Here is a 15,108-nt window from a genome sequence, read left to right on the forward strand (position 1 = left end):
TGTTTTTGTACCTCCAACACCACCGAGGCCTCCAACGCCTCCAACACCACCTACACCTCCAAGGCCTCCAACACCTCCAACACCACCTACACCTGAAAGAAAGAGTACAGACTTCAGTCACTTCATCTAAAATTTGTATTATGTTTCTCTTGACAGTTTTTGGGTAAATAACTGTGTTACCATATTTGGCAGCTTTAGCTTGAGCAGGTGAAATGCCACCAGGCCCCACTCCTACAGAAAGACAAATATAAATCTGAAATATTTTATCTTTTGTAGCCTTCTATTTTATCTTCATTAACATTATTTGCACAAACACACACCAGTTCCGATAGGATATCCAGGCTTTGACCCAGGACCACCCTGTCCTCCTGGAAGTCCAAGACCGCCAGCCCCAAAACCACCATAACCTGAAAAGTTGTAATGAGAAAAATGACTAGCCTTTGGATTTTCCTATTGACTACATTTTGGTTCCAGTGTAAAAAAAGCTTATGTACCGTAAGGAAGTTTGCCAGCTGCAGCTTTTGCACCATAGGCACCTCAAGAGAAAAAAAAAAAAAACACTTAATAAATAAGACAACAAGGACAGAGTGGGTCTGTTAATACTATCTTAAGTAAAAACCTGCTTCAATAACACAAGAAAAATAATACTAAACACTTTGAAAGTTCTACATGCCTTTAATGTGTCTTTAATTTGTTATTTTCATATCTTTAAAATCTCGCAAAACAGACTTCTTTAAAATGTTTAGTGAATATTTATCTTTTTTTTTTTTTTGCCACAAGTGTGAATAGAGTATGTGAATCCAGAAAGTCTGACATGTATTCATAAATTGATTCATGAATGTGTTCAGCTGCAACACAAAAGTCCAGCATATTATATCATGCTTATCTTTATATATCATAAATATTTTTATCAGATATAGGAAAAACTGTTTCGATGTCTTTTCAGTATCATATCTGTTTCTATGAAAAGACAATTTATTAACCCACTATTTTTCATAAATCTTTGCCATTCTAGCCCTTTTATTAATGGGACTTTGCAGCATAATAATGGTAAGCAGGCAAGCTAACTATATTTTAGAATTTAGTACTAGCATTCAGTGGGACAGTGAGCAGAGAAGTGAGAGTCTCTACAGAGCAGAAAATGTTGTTACGTCCTGTATTTGGGCTAATCAGAAAAAAATAAAGACTAGCAAAGCTTTCTGCAGCTCCAAATACAGATCACCTGTCATACAAATAATATGTGATACACCCACCATAGAAAACCAGAGGGTAACCATAGAAGTGCCTGTTTGTTATTGGGCCATAATGTGGGTAATAATGCCTGTATACTGGAGAAAAGAGCTGTAAATCCAACAAAGTTTAAAGAAAATAGTGTCAGTGAAAATTAAACCTAAGAGCGATAATTAATCTAATTCCAGATCACACCTGGTGCTTTGGGTGATTTAAGGGGGTATCCGTGGAACACTCCAGTCTGCAGTGGAAGACCAAATCCACGGCCTCCTGCCAGTGGAGAAATCAGTAAAATCTGGGTAAGCCAATGCCACAATGTCAGAAAATACAAATACCTTTCAACATGTGTAATACAATGAATAACATAAGTCTACATATTGGGGAAAAAAAATTGTAATGCAATGTGACATCAGTACCAGCTGTTGCAAAGATCTGGGTGATGGAAGTCTTTGCACGGCAACAGAAAATAAAACAGTGTGTGGCCAAAGAACAATGTGCAGTCTATGAGAAGCAAAATGAATGATTAGGAGAGCTACTGTACCTGGTCCAGCCCCTCCTGGTCCCCCTCCTCCAACTGTGTAAGAGCAGAACAACAGATTAATGACTGATAAGTATAATACAAATACTGCACAGTGTTGTGGCTCTGACTGAATCATATTATTGATAATATTAAATGAATGTGAGCCTCATGCATTAATATTTTCTTATTTTTAACGAGAAAAATCGAAGGTTGGATAAATGAAGCATGTGCTGAAAACTAAACTATTTAGTTCTCACCTCCCTGAGTATATATTGAATTGTGTTTGATTTTAAAATGAACTTTTGATGAAAGACGGTAAATATACTATTGAAGGCCAAACTGAAGGCTACAAAATTAGATGTTACTTACTATTAAAATGGTTAACCTTACTTGATTTGGGATTCATTTCTGAACCAGTGGCCACCCCTGGAAGAACACCTCGTCCCCCAAACCCTAATGGAGGCAAAACCAATCAGAGAGGGACCAAATTAATCCCCATCACAATCATCACTCAGTGGACGGACACACTAAAACGAGCAAATAATTCCTGTGAAACTAAAATCTGAAGCAGAGACACACCTTGTCCTGGAACCAGTCCACCTTGATAAAGTCCAGGCACACCCACACCTATCACAGCCAATGAGACAGCAATGTTTTTGCATCCATACTGAAATGAAATGATGAATGAAACTGCAGTATTCTGTACTACACACTAACAGACGCTGTCATGCTGAAGTCAGACAGGATGCAGCCAAGCCAGGTGTGGGATGCTGGCGTCTTATAAGTTTGGCTGCTTGTCATCTTATTTATTCTGTTGTGTTTTTTTTTTTTAACTTTCCCACCACGCCAAACACCTTCCCCATGGAAAAAATTAATTTGGTGTAGCTCTGCTGCACAGAGAGCTGCATTCTGTCTGCCTGGCCTTATGAGTTACTGTAAGTTTGCTCGATTCCTCTGAACCTGGCACTTTGGAAGCTTTTTTTCCTGCACCAGCACCAGCTCCTCCTGGAAGGCCTGTCTGAGGAATAACAGGAACTGGAAAAAAAAAAGAAAGAAAGAAAGTGGGTCACTGAAGATGATATGATGAACTTATCTTAGAACTAAAATACCTTTAACTTTAGAAAGAAATCAGTACATAGATTACACAAAAAAGGAAATGAGCAGATAAATGTGGTGCATGTATCTTGCCTCCAGCGGGTACGGAAGCTCCAGTTCCTGCGCCTCCTGGTCCTCCTCCTCCCCCAAGTACAGTTCCTGTTCCTGTTTTCCAAGTGAAGTGTTTTCATGTAAGTATAAACTAGATAGAAATCAGTCACAGGTTAGAAGGTGAATTCATTCTACTTAAACCTCTACACATTATTTATTTGTTGTAAGTCATGGAAGAAATATTGAGACCTTTTATTTGATTAAAGTGAAAGCACTGATACCACTACCACTAACAACACTTGTACTAATAACACATTGAAACACTACTAGGAAAAGTTCCACATTCAAAACATTACTTAAAAAAGATAGGAGTCTTATTAACAAAATGTAATACATGTGAGTAAAATTCCTCATTGTACAGTAATATGGTCCCTTAAGTGTTATACCATTGTGTGTATGCATTTCACATTTATATTTATTTTCTTACGGCATTAATGTCTATGTTGCATTTTACTGCTACATGCATGTAAGGCAGAGCACATGTGAATATGAACTGTTGACTGGTTTAATTTACAGTGATGCATCATATTTCATAAAATCACCATATGTTTATTGAGTCGCTGTCCTGTGAGAACCAAGAACCTTCAAGAAGGTCAAGTTTTTTAAAATAAGGGAAACAGGTCTATTTTCAGCTTGTGACAATGTATTGTCTAGTAAAATCAAAAAATTAAAAATGTTTATTTAATTCAAGGGATAAGAAAACAAACACTGCTTCCTTTATCCTTCTGTTTATCGTTATTAAAACAGGACAGGTCTGGAAAATTGTAACCTGAAAAGTAACTACAGCTCTCAGACAAATGAAATGGAGTAAAAAGTAAATAGATGCATCTGAGATGTAGTGAAGTATCAGCAAGCAACCACATAACAAAGAAATCCTAAAACACAGGACAAAGTTGAATTTAAGTACAGTTACATTTCACCACTGTCTGTCTTACAGGTCCATGAATATTGTAAAGCAGTTTCATACCCAGGAGTACCAACTATCCCCACCAGAGGGCCCTGTTTTGCTGAAAAGGACTTGGTGCCCAACTTGACCTGCTCAGCAGGGAGCCTTCACTTGACCACTGCTTTTGAGAGTAGCTAATCTGGCTCTGCTGGTCTGTCATCACCCCATGATCAAAAGTAACATGGATGATGTTTAATCTAATCAGGACAGATAGCCAGTATGCATGGCATTCGCCTTGCCTCATCAAATGCCTCATTTCTTTGGCTATCCCCTCATGCAGGAAATGAGCTGTCAGCTTCACTTGTAGGGGAGCTTGGCAGTAGAATAAAACACATTTGTGTATTTGTTTAAAGTGTTTTTTTTTTTTTCATTTTTTAATCTTAAATTCCCCATACTTTTCCAGACAGACATTGCGCACTGCCTGTAAGTATGTGGCCTGAGAGATTTGGTGAGGAAAAGTTTGGCAAGACAGTGTTATGTTTTATCTGTGCTGTTTCAGAAGAACAAGTTGTTATTTTGAGTGTCATGAAAAGAGCACAGACTGATTCTGGGGACTGAGATTTTGTCACTGCCAACCACTACTTAAGCATAGGCCTTTTGCCATAGTGTAGTCCTATGCATGATTGGGCCCTCCTGAGTCCATGTTTAATCAGCCTGCCTAATTTTAAGGAAATCATGTGTGCATACACAGCACAGACCTGAGGTCATGCTGGTCTAAATTCAAACTGTCCAGGACTTGCAGGTGCATGATAAACAAGTTTAATCACTGCCAAGCACTGTTTTTTCATGCTCATTTAACATGAATTCTAAACGTTAATTTTGGCTTCCTTGTAACATGCAAGCTTGTTCTTCAAACCTGTCAAAGTGTTAAAAAGCATACTTTCAGTTTGCAGCACAGTTTGAGTTTGTACAGTAGTCTGTCAACAGGCTAAATATCAGCTTACCTCCTGGTAGTAGAGGCCCCCCTGCGCCTGTAATTAGGACAATCACAATACAGGAGGTATTAATGAGACTAGGAAATTTCCTTCAACAAGATTTCGGAAATAACACAGACCTTTCTGATAAAGAGTGTTCCTATACTTTTGGCAGCAGATGTTTTCAGTGTGTAATAAAACACTGCAAAACTATTATTTAAAGCATGTGTTAGAATCAATGGCAACTAGTGATGAGGTTGGTATTCACAAGTGAATATATCAATTCTGTAACAGCTACACTAGTGAATAAAAATGTTAAATAAATAAATACAGAATGCCCTCTCTGGTACCAGTTTTTGGTTAGTCCTTTCTGAACATTACAGGAGAAAAATACTACAGCTTGGTGAAGGAGGAAACTTACTCCCTTTAAAGATTGAAATGGCTCATTCAAAGGACACAAAAACACAATTCAGGGGATTATACAGTAATGAAAACAGAATTATTAATATTATATTCCATTACTACAAACAGACTGTTAAAGTGATTGATACAGTGATTTAAGAACTGCCCTTAAATGAACTGGCGACAAGTGGGTCTTCATCCAGTGGTAGCTGGGATAAGTTTCAGCATTGCTACAACCCTCCCGAGGACGACATGGTTCAGAATAAATGAATGAATGAATGAATGAATGAATGAATGATTTGAGAATTTATTACAGGTACCATGTGCAAATAACTAAAAGTACACACTTGAGATACAGGCCCACCCCACTAAAGGGACAATTCAGTTACAGAGAACAGAATGGGTTTTTACTAGACTTGCACCGATTACAATTTTTTGGGCTGATCCTGTTTGCAGGGTGCTTGGATGGCTGATACCAATTTTGGCCAATTCCGATCTAATTTTCTTCAAACATAACACAAAAGACATTGCAATGTAACTTTCCCATCAGAACATTTATTTTCAAAATTGAAGAAAAGTGCGCAAAAAGGTGCCAGGTTTTCTGTATGAAAACAGGTGCATTGATTGAAGTGCCTGCTTTTTAGTGAGTCTTGCATTGTACCAACAGCTGAAAATTACCATATTTAAAGGAAAATTATCATACACAACCAATTTCTATTCTGATGTGGCTCGGACCATCTGCTTTAGTAACACATTATCATAGAACGTACATATTACACACTGCAACCCAGTTTTACTTTTAAATAATCTAACAGAACCTTGGAAAAAAGCAAGCGTCTCTACATATGTGGAGTACAGGATGAACCCCTGCACTGCATGGACCAGAACAACATTTATACATTCCCAACTTCTATATGCTTCGGGCTGAATGAAGGTCCTGCCTCACAAGTAGAGAGGCACGTGACAGGATGAACAAAAACATGTGCAGCAATGTGCAAAGGATCTGCATCCTATTTGTGTTTGGTAATTAATTAATTTAGTCGTATAATGAAGGGCTCAAATTATCATACATTATGGGATTTTTTAAATTATTGATCATACATATCATACAAATATTGATTTTACAAAGGGTAAAATTATTACACATATACGATTAATTATTGTAGGTCTGGCCGGGCCTGGTTCTGGGGGGGGCAATGCCCCCTTAAACAAATGTCCTGCCCCTTCAAATGAGAGTTTCCGAAGGTAGCGAAAAGGAAAATGAGGTGCACAACTGTGGGAGACTTAGAGGAATTAGTAAGGCGTCTTTAGATTCACTTTCACTTTGTATGGTCACATGGTGTGTGCGTACGCAGTGTGAGGTACGCACGGCGCGTACCCTCCCCCCATGTAACCCCCCCAGTGCCGCCTCCATCAGCAACATGTGCCCCCTTCATATTCCTGATTGCCGCCTCATATATGACTATCTGGAACCGGCCCCCAGGTCTGGGTATGTGGTGTGGCAGGAATTTGACCTGTGCTCAAAATCGGTCAATTTCAGTCTGACCAGCCGGTTGCAGGTCATGGCCAATCACATGAAAATCGGCCAATTTCTGAGCATGGCTGATTAATCGGTGCAAGTCTAGTTTTTGCCCCTAAAAAGTTAACAACAGAACCTAAATTTTCACCAAATGGAAGAAGATCAAAATGTTAATTTCAGAAGTGATGTACCTCTTTTAGCAGCCTTCTGTCCAACTCCTGGGAAAAATCCCCCAGCCCCACCACCATAACCACCTAAACACAACAAAGAGACACTTGTGAGAGTGTATCAAAGTGCATATGGCATCTTGGATATCTTCAAAGCCTGTTCTAATATTGTATTTTATATTGTACTGGAAAAGTAGCAGTTCCCACCTCCTCCATGACCTCCAGCTCCAAGACCGCCACCTCCAAGACCACCACCACCGACTCCACCGACTCCTAGATTGCCATAACCTTGATGAAATGGAAAATTATACATAAAGTGAACAAAGAGAAAGAAAAGTAACATAGACCAAATTGTACAGGGGTCAAGGAAAGTCAATGAGAAGCAGGCTGTGATAAGTTACTGGTCATTTATTCAACACTAAATACCTTTCAGTAAATATGGCTAGTCACTCAATCTTTCATCAAAACATTATCCAGGACCTACATGTAATGCACACTATACATTTAGAAATATAAAGCACACAAAATATGACATAATATCATGTGCACTTCATTAGGTTAGATTGAAAACAGTCACATTTGTGTTTATGTTATGCTTTATGAGCCAAGGACTGTACCTTGGGCACAAAGGGAAAAGCTGACCCCAACCAACAGGGAAACATGATAGACATGATAGATACAACACCAAAAAGACTTGTCCATCTATGCAGTGTTTCAAACACTGGAGGGAGCAGTGTGTATTTTCTGAAAGTCCCAAACTAGTCCATGCATGGCAAAAGCCTTTGGCTCAACTTGATGCATGAATAAAGTCATTTCGCAGCATGGGTTACTGCTTGCTGACAAGAACAAAAAATGGAAAAATTGTGAAAAGATGTGGACTAAACTGTTAAACACTTGCTCAAGGATTAAAAGAGACACAAAGATCCTTACAAATTAGTGTTGCGAAATGCACGAGTCATTTTTACACCACAGGCTCGGAATGCCATTCAGAGAATATCAAATGTGTTAACTTAACCCCGAAATATTCTAATTTGCACAAGCTGTTGACTTAAAATCAGAGCATAAAGGGTTTTGGCGTAGCAGATACTTTAAACACGGCCCCAAGCATAATATACAAAGCCATTAAGGACCAAAAACCAACAGCTGTCTTTCCATAGGAGTAACATATTAAGACTGTTCATGGTAAAATATATTAAAGATTATATATTTGGAAATCTGTAATTAGGAGCGCTGGGATATGCATGAAAAGTGTAAGCTGTAATATGAACAAAAAAAGTGATGCTGTTGAAAGACTAACTTGAAGTTAAGTTTTGTCCAGTCACTGCCAAAATAATGGTAGCCTTTTTTTCAAAGGTTAACATATTGGACTTGAATGTTCAAAACACAATTCTCAGAAACATGGAGTCGTATTAAAAAAAACTGTGAGCTGAAAATAAAAAATCCAATCAGAGACAAACATATTGGAATAATGAATGTTTTTAAACAAGAAGAAATTCAGATCCTGCCAACAGCCTAGTCCACCAAGGAACTTGTTTTCATCAATATTTGTAAGCCAGGAAATCTGGGGTGAGAACAACTAAGCATGTGAAACAAGCTGAATGAGGAGGGGGAGGGGGATCGGCTCAGACCGGAGGGTGAGAGCTTGGAGTCTGTCCAGCAGTCTGCAGGGTGCAGGTAATGATACTGGCAAAGAGGAGGAATGTACTGGAGGGAGACAGACAGAAAGATGGAAGTGTGGAGTTTCATGACCTAGTCAAAACAAATGTGGGCAGTGGACTTGCCAAGGGCTTGGCAAACACTCTGGTGCATGCAATGTGAGCCCAGACACTAAGCTCAGAGACCTTGTGATAATCCATCTCCTTCAAAGGTTGCAGTTTGAGTCCTCACAATTGCTTAACTTTCCTCAAACACCGGCCGAAGCAATAACAACAATAATCAATTTTTATCATCAGACTGACACGAGGAATCTGTCTCATCAAATTTTCTAATATTTATCACTGAACTGCGCATGCCAAAGTACTAAATAAAAAGGAATTGACAGTAAATTGACACATAAAAATGCAGCTGACATATAATAAATGGCTGATTCCTAAAGCTCTTAAAATAACCAAGTCTAGTTTTTCTCAGACTGTACACATCTGGTCTTTCATCCAGATCGCAGGATGTCTGAGGTGTGTGTGTGTTTGTCAGTGTGCCTGTTGGAAATACACAGCACAGTATGTTCAACAAAGAAAATATGCATGTCAATTGAAGAGAAACATGGAGAGAGAGCGAAGACAGGCAGTACCGAGGAGAGTTTTAGCTTACACATCCATCATCCATCCCACCTGTGTTCACATGTGCATGACCCAACCAGACTCTGGCAGTCCTGCTCAGGGTCGACCAGCACCTGCCACGTTGAGCTCAACTCAGTGTTTTAAGATCAAGAGACAAGACGCAGACATGCAGAAGTCAGACAGAGAGTGTCTGTGTGTGACCATGAGTGTAGTCCTTGGGTGGACACCAGGTTTGGACAAGAAAGAATGGAACAGACACTTTCTAGGACTTCACTTTCTGTACCTCTGACATCATCAGACAGAGAGAAAACAAAACACTCACAAGTAAAGGATAGTACCCTGGAGGTTGTGTATTTTCAGGGTCAAAGTGAGAGGACATGCCAACAACATCTGGATCTGGACCAAGATCTGGAAATCAGACCTTTTTCATTTGGCTTCCATCCACTGATTGTATATATATATTTTTTTTTTAAAGAGATGGAGGGTAGAATTTCTGTACAAAAGCTCTCTGTTTAGTCATATTTACACAATCTTGTCAACTCAAACAAGCATGCTATTGTTGGACTACAATTATTACAGCATGTCAGCTTACACAAATAGACCTGTCTTAGCTCACACAATATTGGAAGTCTACACCAGTGTTGTTTGTTGTCATGAACCACACACATGGAAAGGCTTCACTGTGACCCTGATATCAAATCAGCACTTTTCCTTGGTCCTGTTCCCAGTATTTTGTTGATTGCTGACAAGCTGAACAATTTCTGTATACCAGTGTAGTGGCTAATTCTCTTGGTGATGAAGGCATAATAGGACACCTGAGAGACCACTCGAAACCCAAACTGCCTTTGGATCATGGACAAAATAACCCTGCAAAAGGTCAAACCTCCAAATACAAGATGGAAGGGAATGAAACCCAATACTACACAGGAGAGAGAATTGGGGGCCAAGGAAACTGGAAGGTAAATGATGCAGGACCCCAATGCATCATGGTTTCCCTCCATTTAGATTTCAAAAATTGTTTGACAGAAACATGGCTTACGTTTCCATTCAGAAAAGACTGCGCGCTTTCACAGCTGTGCAGTGACAAGTGCACCAGCAGGTTGTCGAGGTGAAATTCAGGATTGTGTGGCAGGGAATAACTGAGCATCACTCAGCAGCAGTGATTCATTTGTGGTAGCTGGTTTGGATGATCTCAGTTATGGTACGAAAGTAAATGCAAGTCTAGACCAAGACAAAGAAGCAGTCTTGTTTAAAATGAAATGAAAATGTGACAAGGGACAGACTTGTACAGCTTGTCATATTCATAGTCTCCTGCTGTGTCATGTCATGTGTGTTGGAATTAAAATCAAAGACTAGACAGACAGGGTTGCTGATTCGTTCAGTCACCAGTCTAAAACTTAGGTGATGGATATGAGCCAGTACGAACAAAAATATCTGGTTTCAATCTCACAACTGAAATGTCTTGCTCGTTTTCCAGAGGGGTTAGGTAAGGTAATCCTCTTTTTTAGAACCAGAGGAATACAGCAGACATTAATCAAAATATTGTCTTCAGCTCAGTTTCTTTCTCCTATTCTTGTTCTACTAGTTTCTCCTTGTTTTGGCTAATTTTTTTTGCTCTTTCCTCTCCAATTGGTGTGCAAGAGGTTGCGCTTGACCAGACAAGGTGTTAATGGCAGCAGCTAGAGGAAGCCAAACGTGAGAGGTAAAAGATAGATTTTCTTGCTCCTTTCCATCTCCTCCCTTTTCCTCCCCCTCTCGACTTTGTGAACCAGCTGGGCCTGGTGAAGGGCTTAATTTAAGAGAGCAAAGAATTCCATGGCAGGGATCCACTGCAACTGACGGCAGACGCGCAGAGTAGACTTCGGAGCTGAAGTTCTGGAATGTCCAGGAAATTTTTCAGCCTTGTTTCTCAGTGTCATCTTTGTAATTAACAACACAAGTGATCTATAGGCGAAACTTTTGTTTACATGAAGTCCATGTTAGAAATAATTTATGTCTTTATTACTCTTTGATTTAGAAACCACTGTTACTATCAAAATTACAGGACTTTTTCGCAGTCTCAATAGAAATACATGTTCAGATAAACTCACATTCTGCACATTGGCTGTGAGCAATGGGAAGCTGCTAAATGGAATTATTCGTGTAAAACCTCAGCAAATTTAATGCAAATGCTACAAATTTCTGTAATGTGATGGAAAATCTTCATGATAACTTAATCTTCAAAGGCGAATCAGAGGTCTACAGAGAATCAGCTTTTTCTATGATTGACAAGCATGTACAGGTCTTCGGCTGTGGTCCCACTAAATCTTCGCTTTGAAAGTTAAGCCCATCATTATGTCCTTTACAGTCATGACACCAGATTTTTATCAGTATCAAATTATCACACAGTTTTCCTTCCAAGCTGGTGGACTGAATGCATTCTTGTGAGATGACGTAGGACAAGCGGGATGAAAGCTGAATGATGAAAAGTATTGTAGTGATTCCAGATCGCGTGACACAAGTGGACACACTGTAACTCCCCTTGCTTCCTTTCCCCCTCCCTCTCCTGTGACCTCCTCTGCTCCTTGTCACTTCCAGGTTCTCTTTGCTGTCAGTCACGGGCATTGAGCTGTGAGAAGCAAGACTAGTCACACGTTGGACTAATTATGTATTCACACAGTCACACCACTACACACAAACCTTCTCCCTTGCTGGCTGGTGTGAGCCAGCCAACTTTGGCGGCAAGCCTTTTATTGTTTTCGCTTTCCTTTTCCATGGAGTCATTGACACTATCAATGCAAGGTCCCAAAGCCTCCCCCAGTGCCAGATGACCCCGTGAGCAAACCTGTCAAACCTGCTACAGACAAACAGGAAAAGGGTCTAAGGTTGCCTCATTCTCTTTACATCTCTGCTTTTGAACAGTGTCCAGGTCAAAAGTGTAATAAAACTGGACCATCAAACTACTACACTGTTGTAGTCATTGTCGGTTTGGGTGCATTTTTTTATTTTATTTTTATAGGGATATCTTGCATCATACTAGAAAGGAGAATTGTTCTGTTTCATTATGTGGTAATGGTTTACAATACATTGATAGGGCTGCTTAGGCAAACTCTGGAGGGTCTCAGCAACCACAACACCTGGGCATGAGAACACACACATCATCTCTGAGTCACAAGTAATTCGTACAAATGGGTCCAAATCAACAGCAACTGTAAAAGTCACCATTACTCGTATGTGGATTACAAGCAGTGCTGGTGTGCCAAAAAATGCCTTGCCCAGTGACGTCTGTGGGTTTCTGACTTATGCAGCCTTGTGAGGCTCTCACCTCCAGAAATACATGCCTTTCTTCAACCACGTCTGTAACGAGATCATTAACAATATTCCTTAATCCAAACCGTGCTAATTTCTACACCATGTGTTACACTACATCCACAAGGTTTGTGATGTCATTATTTATGCTACAACTCATACAAGCAGAACAGGCCATAAAATAGGCTTTCAGACCGAGCAAACAATTCCTATCCTTGTTTCTGTGACAATGAGAATCCATGTTATTCTGCTTGTTATTGATTTGTACTGGAATGTCACAGTTGCTCTGGCAAAATTAAGCCCCTGAGCATGTCTGCAGAGTATCCCTGGTTTAGAGCTCACACAATCTTATTTACACTCACACATTTCCAGCATGCATTGTTTGAAGTGATTACTGTTAGTGAAAACTAGGTGTGAAAAAACACTTTCTGGCAGGGATCAGGAATCCTCCTCTATACCCAGGTTTCAGTTTTTCTCCATATCTTTTTAAAAAATTTTTACCCTGCTTTAGTTTTTGCCTTTGTCTGTCAACCTGCTGTTCACCTCACACCCACCTGTTACCATTCAAGTACATTTACCACTCACCATGCTGTGCACCACAATGTTCCAGTCATTTCTATCTGTTAATCTGATTTTCTTTTTTTAATGTTTTGTTTTGTTTTTTTGTCTTTACCTTTTCACCTGGTACATCACATCTTGTTGCCCATATGAAGTTGCACAATCTTGGCTATAATCGTCTCTTGAAGGTTTTTCTGCCAGTCATTTTTCAACACTTCAGCTTACTGAATCACTTATACCTCTGCTCCAACCCTGCCTCATCTCCATATGAGTATTCTTGTTTTTGAACCTGCGTTGAGTTTTTCATTTTCTTTCTTGCTTTATGGTCTGGTTTGGTCTGGTATGGTTCTGGTTTCTCCAGAATGTTTTCCACCTATGCACACTTCACAGCAGTTCTGTGTTTAGCCGTATGCGTCCTGTGTTCATATGTGTGCACTTCCTTTTGCCCCTAAAGACTCTGATGAGTTCACCTTCACCGATGGATACATCTTCCAATTTTTTTTAACTGTGCCAGTTTTATGAAAGGCAGATGGCAGCACATCACATATCTGTGCTGCTAATCCATCCAAGCCTGGCATCACAGCGGCTAAAATAATGAGAAAGTGCATTTGATAGATCTTTGCATTGACTGTTTTAGATAAGAACAAGTACCTTGTAGTGGAAGGTGATAAAATATACGAAAAATCTCACAAATCTTAAACTTCATTTGACAACCTTGCACAACGAAGCTAATCTGGCTTATCCTGACAAGATAAGAAATGATAAGGAAGAACGCCCAAACACAGACTGACGCATATCTTTTATAGATGTTTTTTGTAGACGGCTGTTCATCTGTCCAAAGGGAATATATTCTTTAACCCATAAAGACCTAGTGCTACTTTTTGTGGCAATAACAAAAATCTAATTTTCTCTCTATTTAACCTCTCTTAAGTGTTTTATCACAATGTATTATAATATTATCCTCTGTATTTTTCTTTTTTTTTTTTAAGTAAAAGTCATTTTTCCATATTTAATTTAGTGTCATGTACATGTTCATAAAAGCTCAGATTAAAGTTAATTGTCATAATATCAGAAACAGAGAAAAAGGAAGAAAGCATGGCTTTTTCAACAACATTTATCATTAAAGGAACATAATTCAAGTGTCTTCATCCACTGCCATTGATCCAAATCCGTGGGTTTTACTGGTGAATCAATGTTGTAGAATATGACAGTGTTTTCATGTTCACTACGGAGCCTCTAAATGTTCAAATGAACGATATCTGATGACCATGAAACAATGACAAACTGCATTTTACACCATTTATTTACATGTACTGATTATTTACATGTACTGCATTTTACACCAATTATTTACATGTTCTGATGTACTGATTCGTGGATCAGAAACTATTAAACATTTAATAGTGGTAGATGATTTTGGTTGCCAGTGGTTGTTGGGTCTTTATGGGTTAAACTTGTATTTTTCAGTTTTTTTTCTTTTTAAATCACATTATATTTACTCTGACCTTTCTGAATCTCACTTGGACAAATATCTTATATCACAAAATGAATGGAGCTAAAAAAAGAATAAACATTTTCAAAATATAAATCTTTACTTACTTAACTGACTCAAAACAATAATAAAAATTTAAAAAAGTAAAAGAAATCAAAAAGTAAAATGAATGTATAATGAAGGCAGAAGCACACTGTAGACATTAAGAGGATACTGAGTACACGTGCACTCTGAGAATGAAAAACTACTCAATTCTGACCCGTATGCACTATAAAGAAGATTAATTGTCCAAATCACGTATAAAGCAAGAAAACCAGTCAACAAATGCAGCCTGTGGCCATGGTATGTAAAGTTGGCCAAGTGTGTTTCCTTTCCCAGATGGTCCACATATGCATCTAACTGCCATTCCACTGAATACTTTTCTGACAACTCAGGGTTGAGCAAAGAGACTAGTGTTCGACAGGTCGGCTCGACTCAGAACATGCACACCAAAACATTGACATTACATTAATTTGGGTAAGCCCCAAAAGCAGCCTCTGTCATCATAAAAGCTATGATCATAGTACAACCATCTGTGGCATGTCACTATG

At 39.0% G+C, this 15,108-nt stretch overlaps 1 protein-coding gene across 3 annotated transcripts in view; it reads right to left on the minus strand.

The window, feature by feature from the left end:
- elna (elastin a) overlaps positions 1-15,108 on the minus strand; it is a 55,007-nt gene that overhangs the window by 20,946 nt on the left and 18,953 nt on the right. For all 3 annotated transcript variants that reach the window (XM_030152838.1, XM_030152837.1, XM_030152835.1), the window contains exons 6-18: positions 7,112-7,192; positions 6,929-6,991; positions 4,847-4,873; positions 2,939-3,010; positions 2,711-2,785; positions 2,330-2,377; positions 2,141-2,203; positions 1,772-1,804; positions 1,426-1,500; positions 495-536; positions 321-407; positions 181-231; positions 12-92 (exon numbers count right to left, since the gene is read on the minus strand). In XM_030152838.1, coding sequence (XP_030008698.1) covers positions 12-92; positions 181-231; positions 321-407; positions 495-536; positions 1,426-1,500; positions 1,772-1,804; positions 2,141-2,203; positions 2,330-2,377; positions 2,711-2,785; positions 2,939-3,010; positions 4,847-4,873; positions 6,929-6,991; positions 7,112-7,192 — 798 coding nt within the window. The remainder of the gene's footprint in view (positions 1-11; positions 93-180; positions 232-320; positions 408-494; positions 537-1,425; positions 1,501-1,771; positions 1,805-2,140; positions 2,204-2,329; positions 2,378-2,710; positions 2,786-2,938; positions 3,011-4,846; positions 4,874-6,928; positions 6,992-7,111; positions 7,193-15,108) is intronic.

The sequence above is a fragment of the Sphaeramia orbicularis genome, chromosome 13 (genome assembly GCF_902148855.1).
Source record: "Sphaeramia orbicularis chromosome 13, fSphaOr1.1, whole genome shotgun sequence".
NCBI lineage: Eukaryota > Metazoa > Chordata > Actinopteri > Kurtiformes > Apogonidae > Sphaeramia > Sphaeramia orbicularis.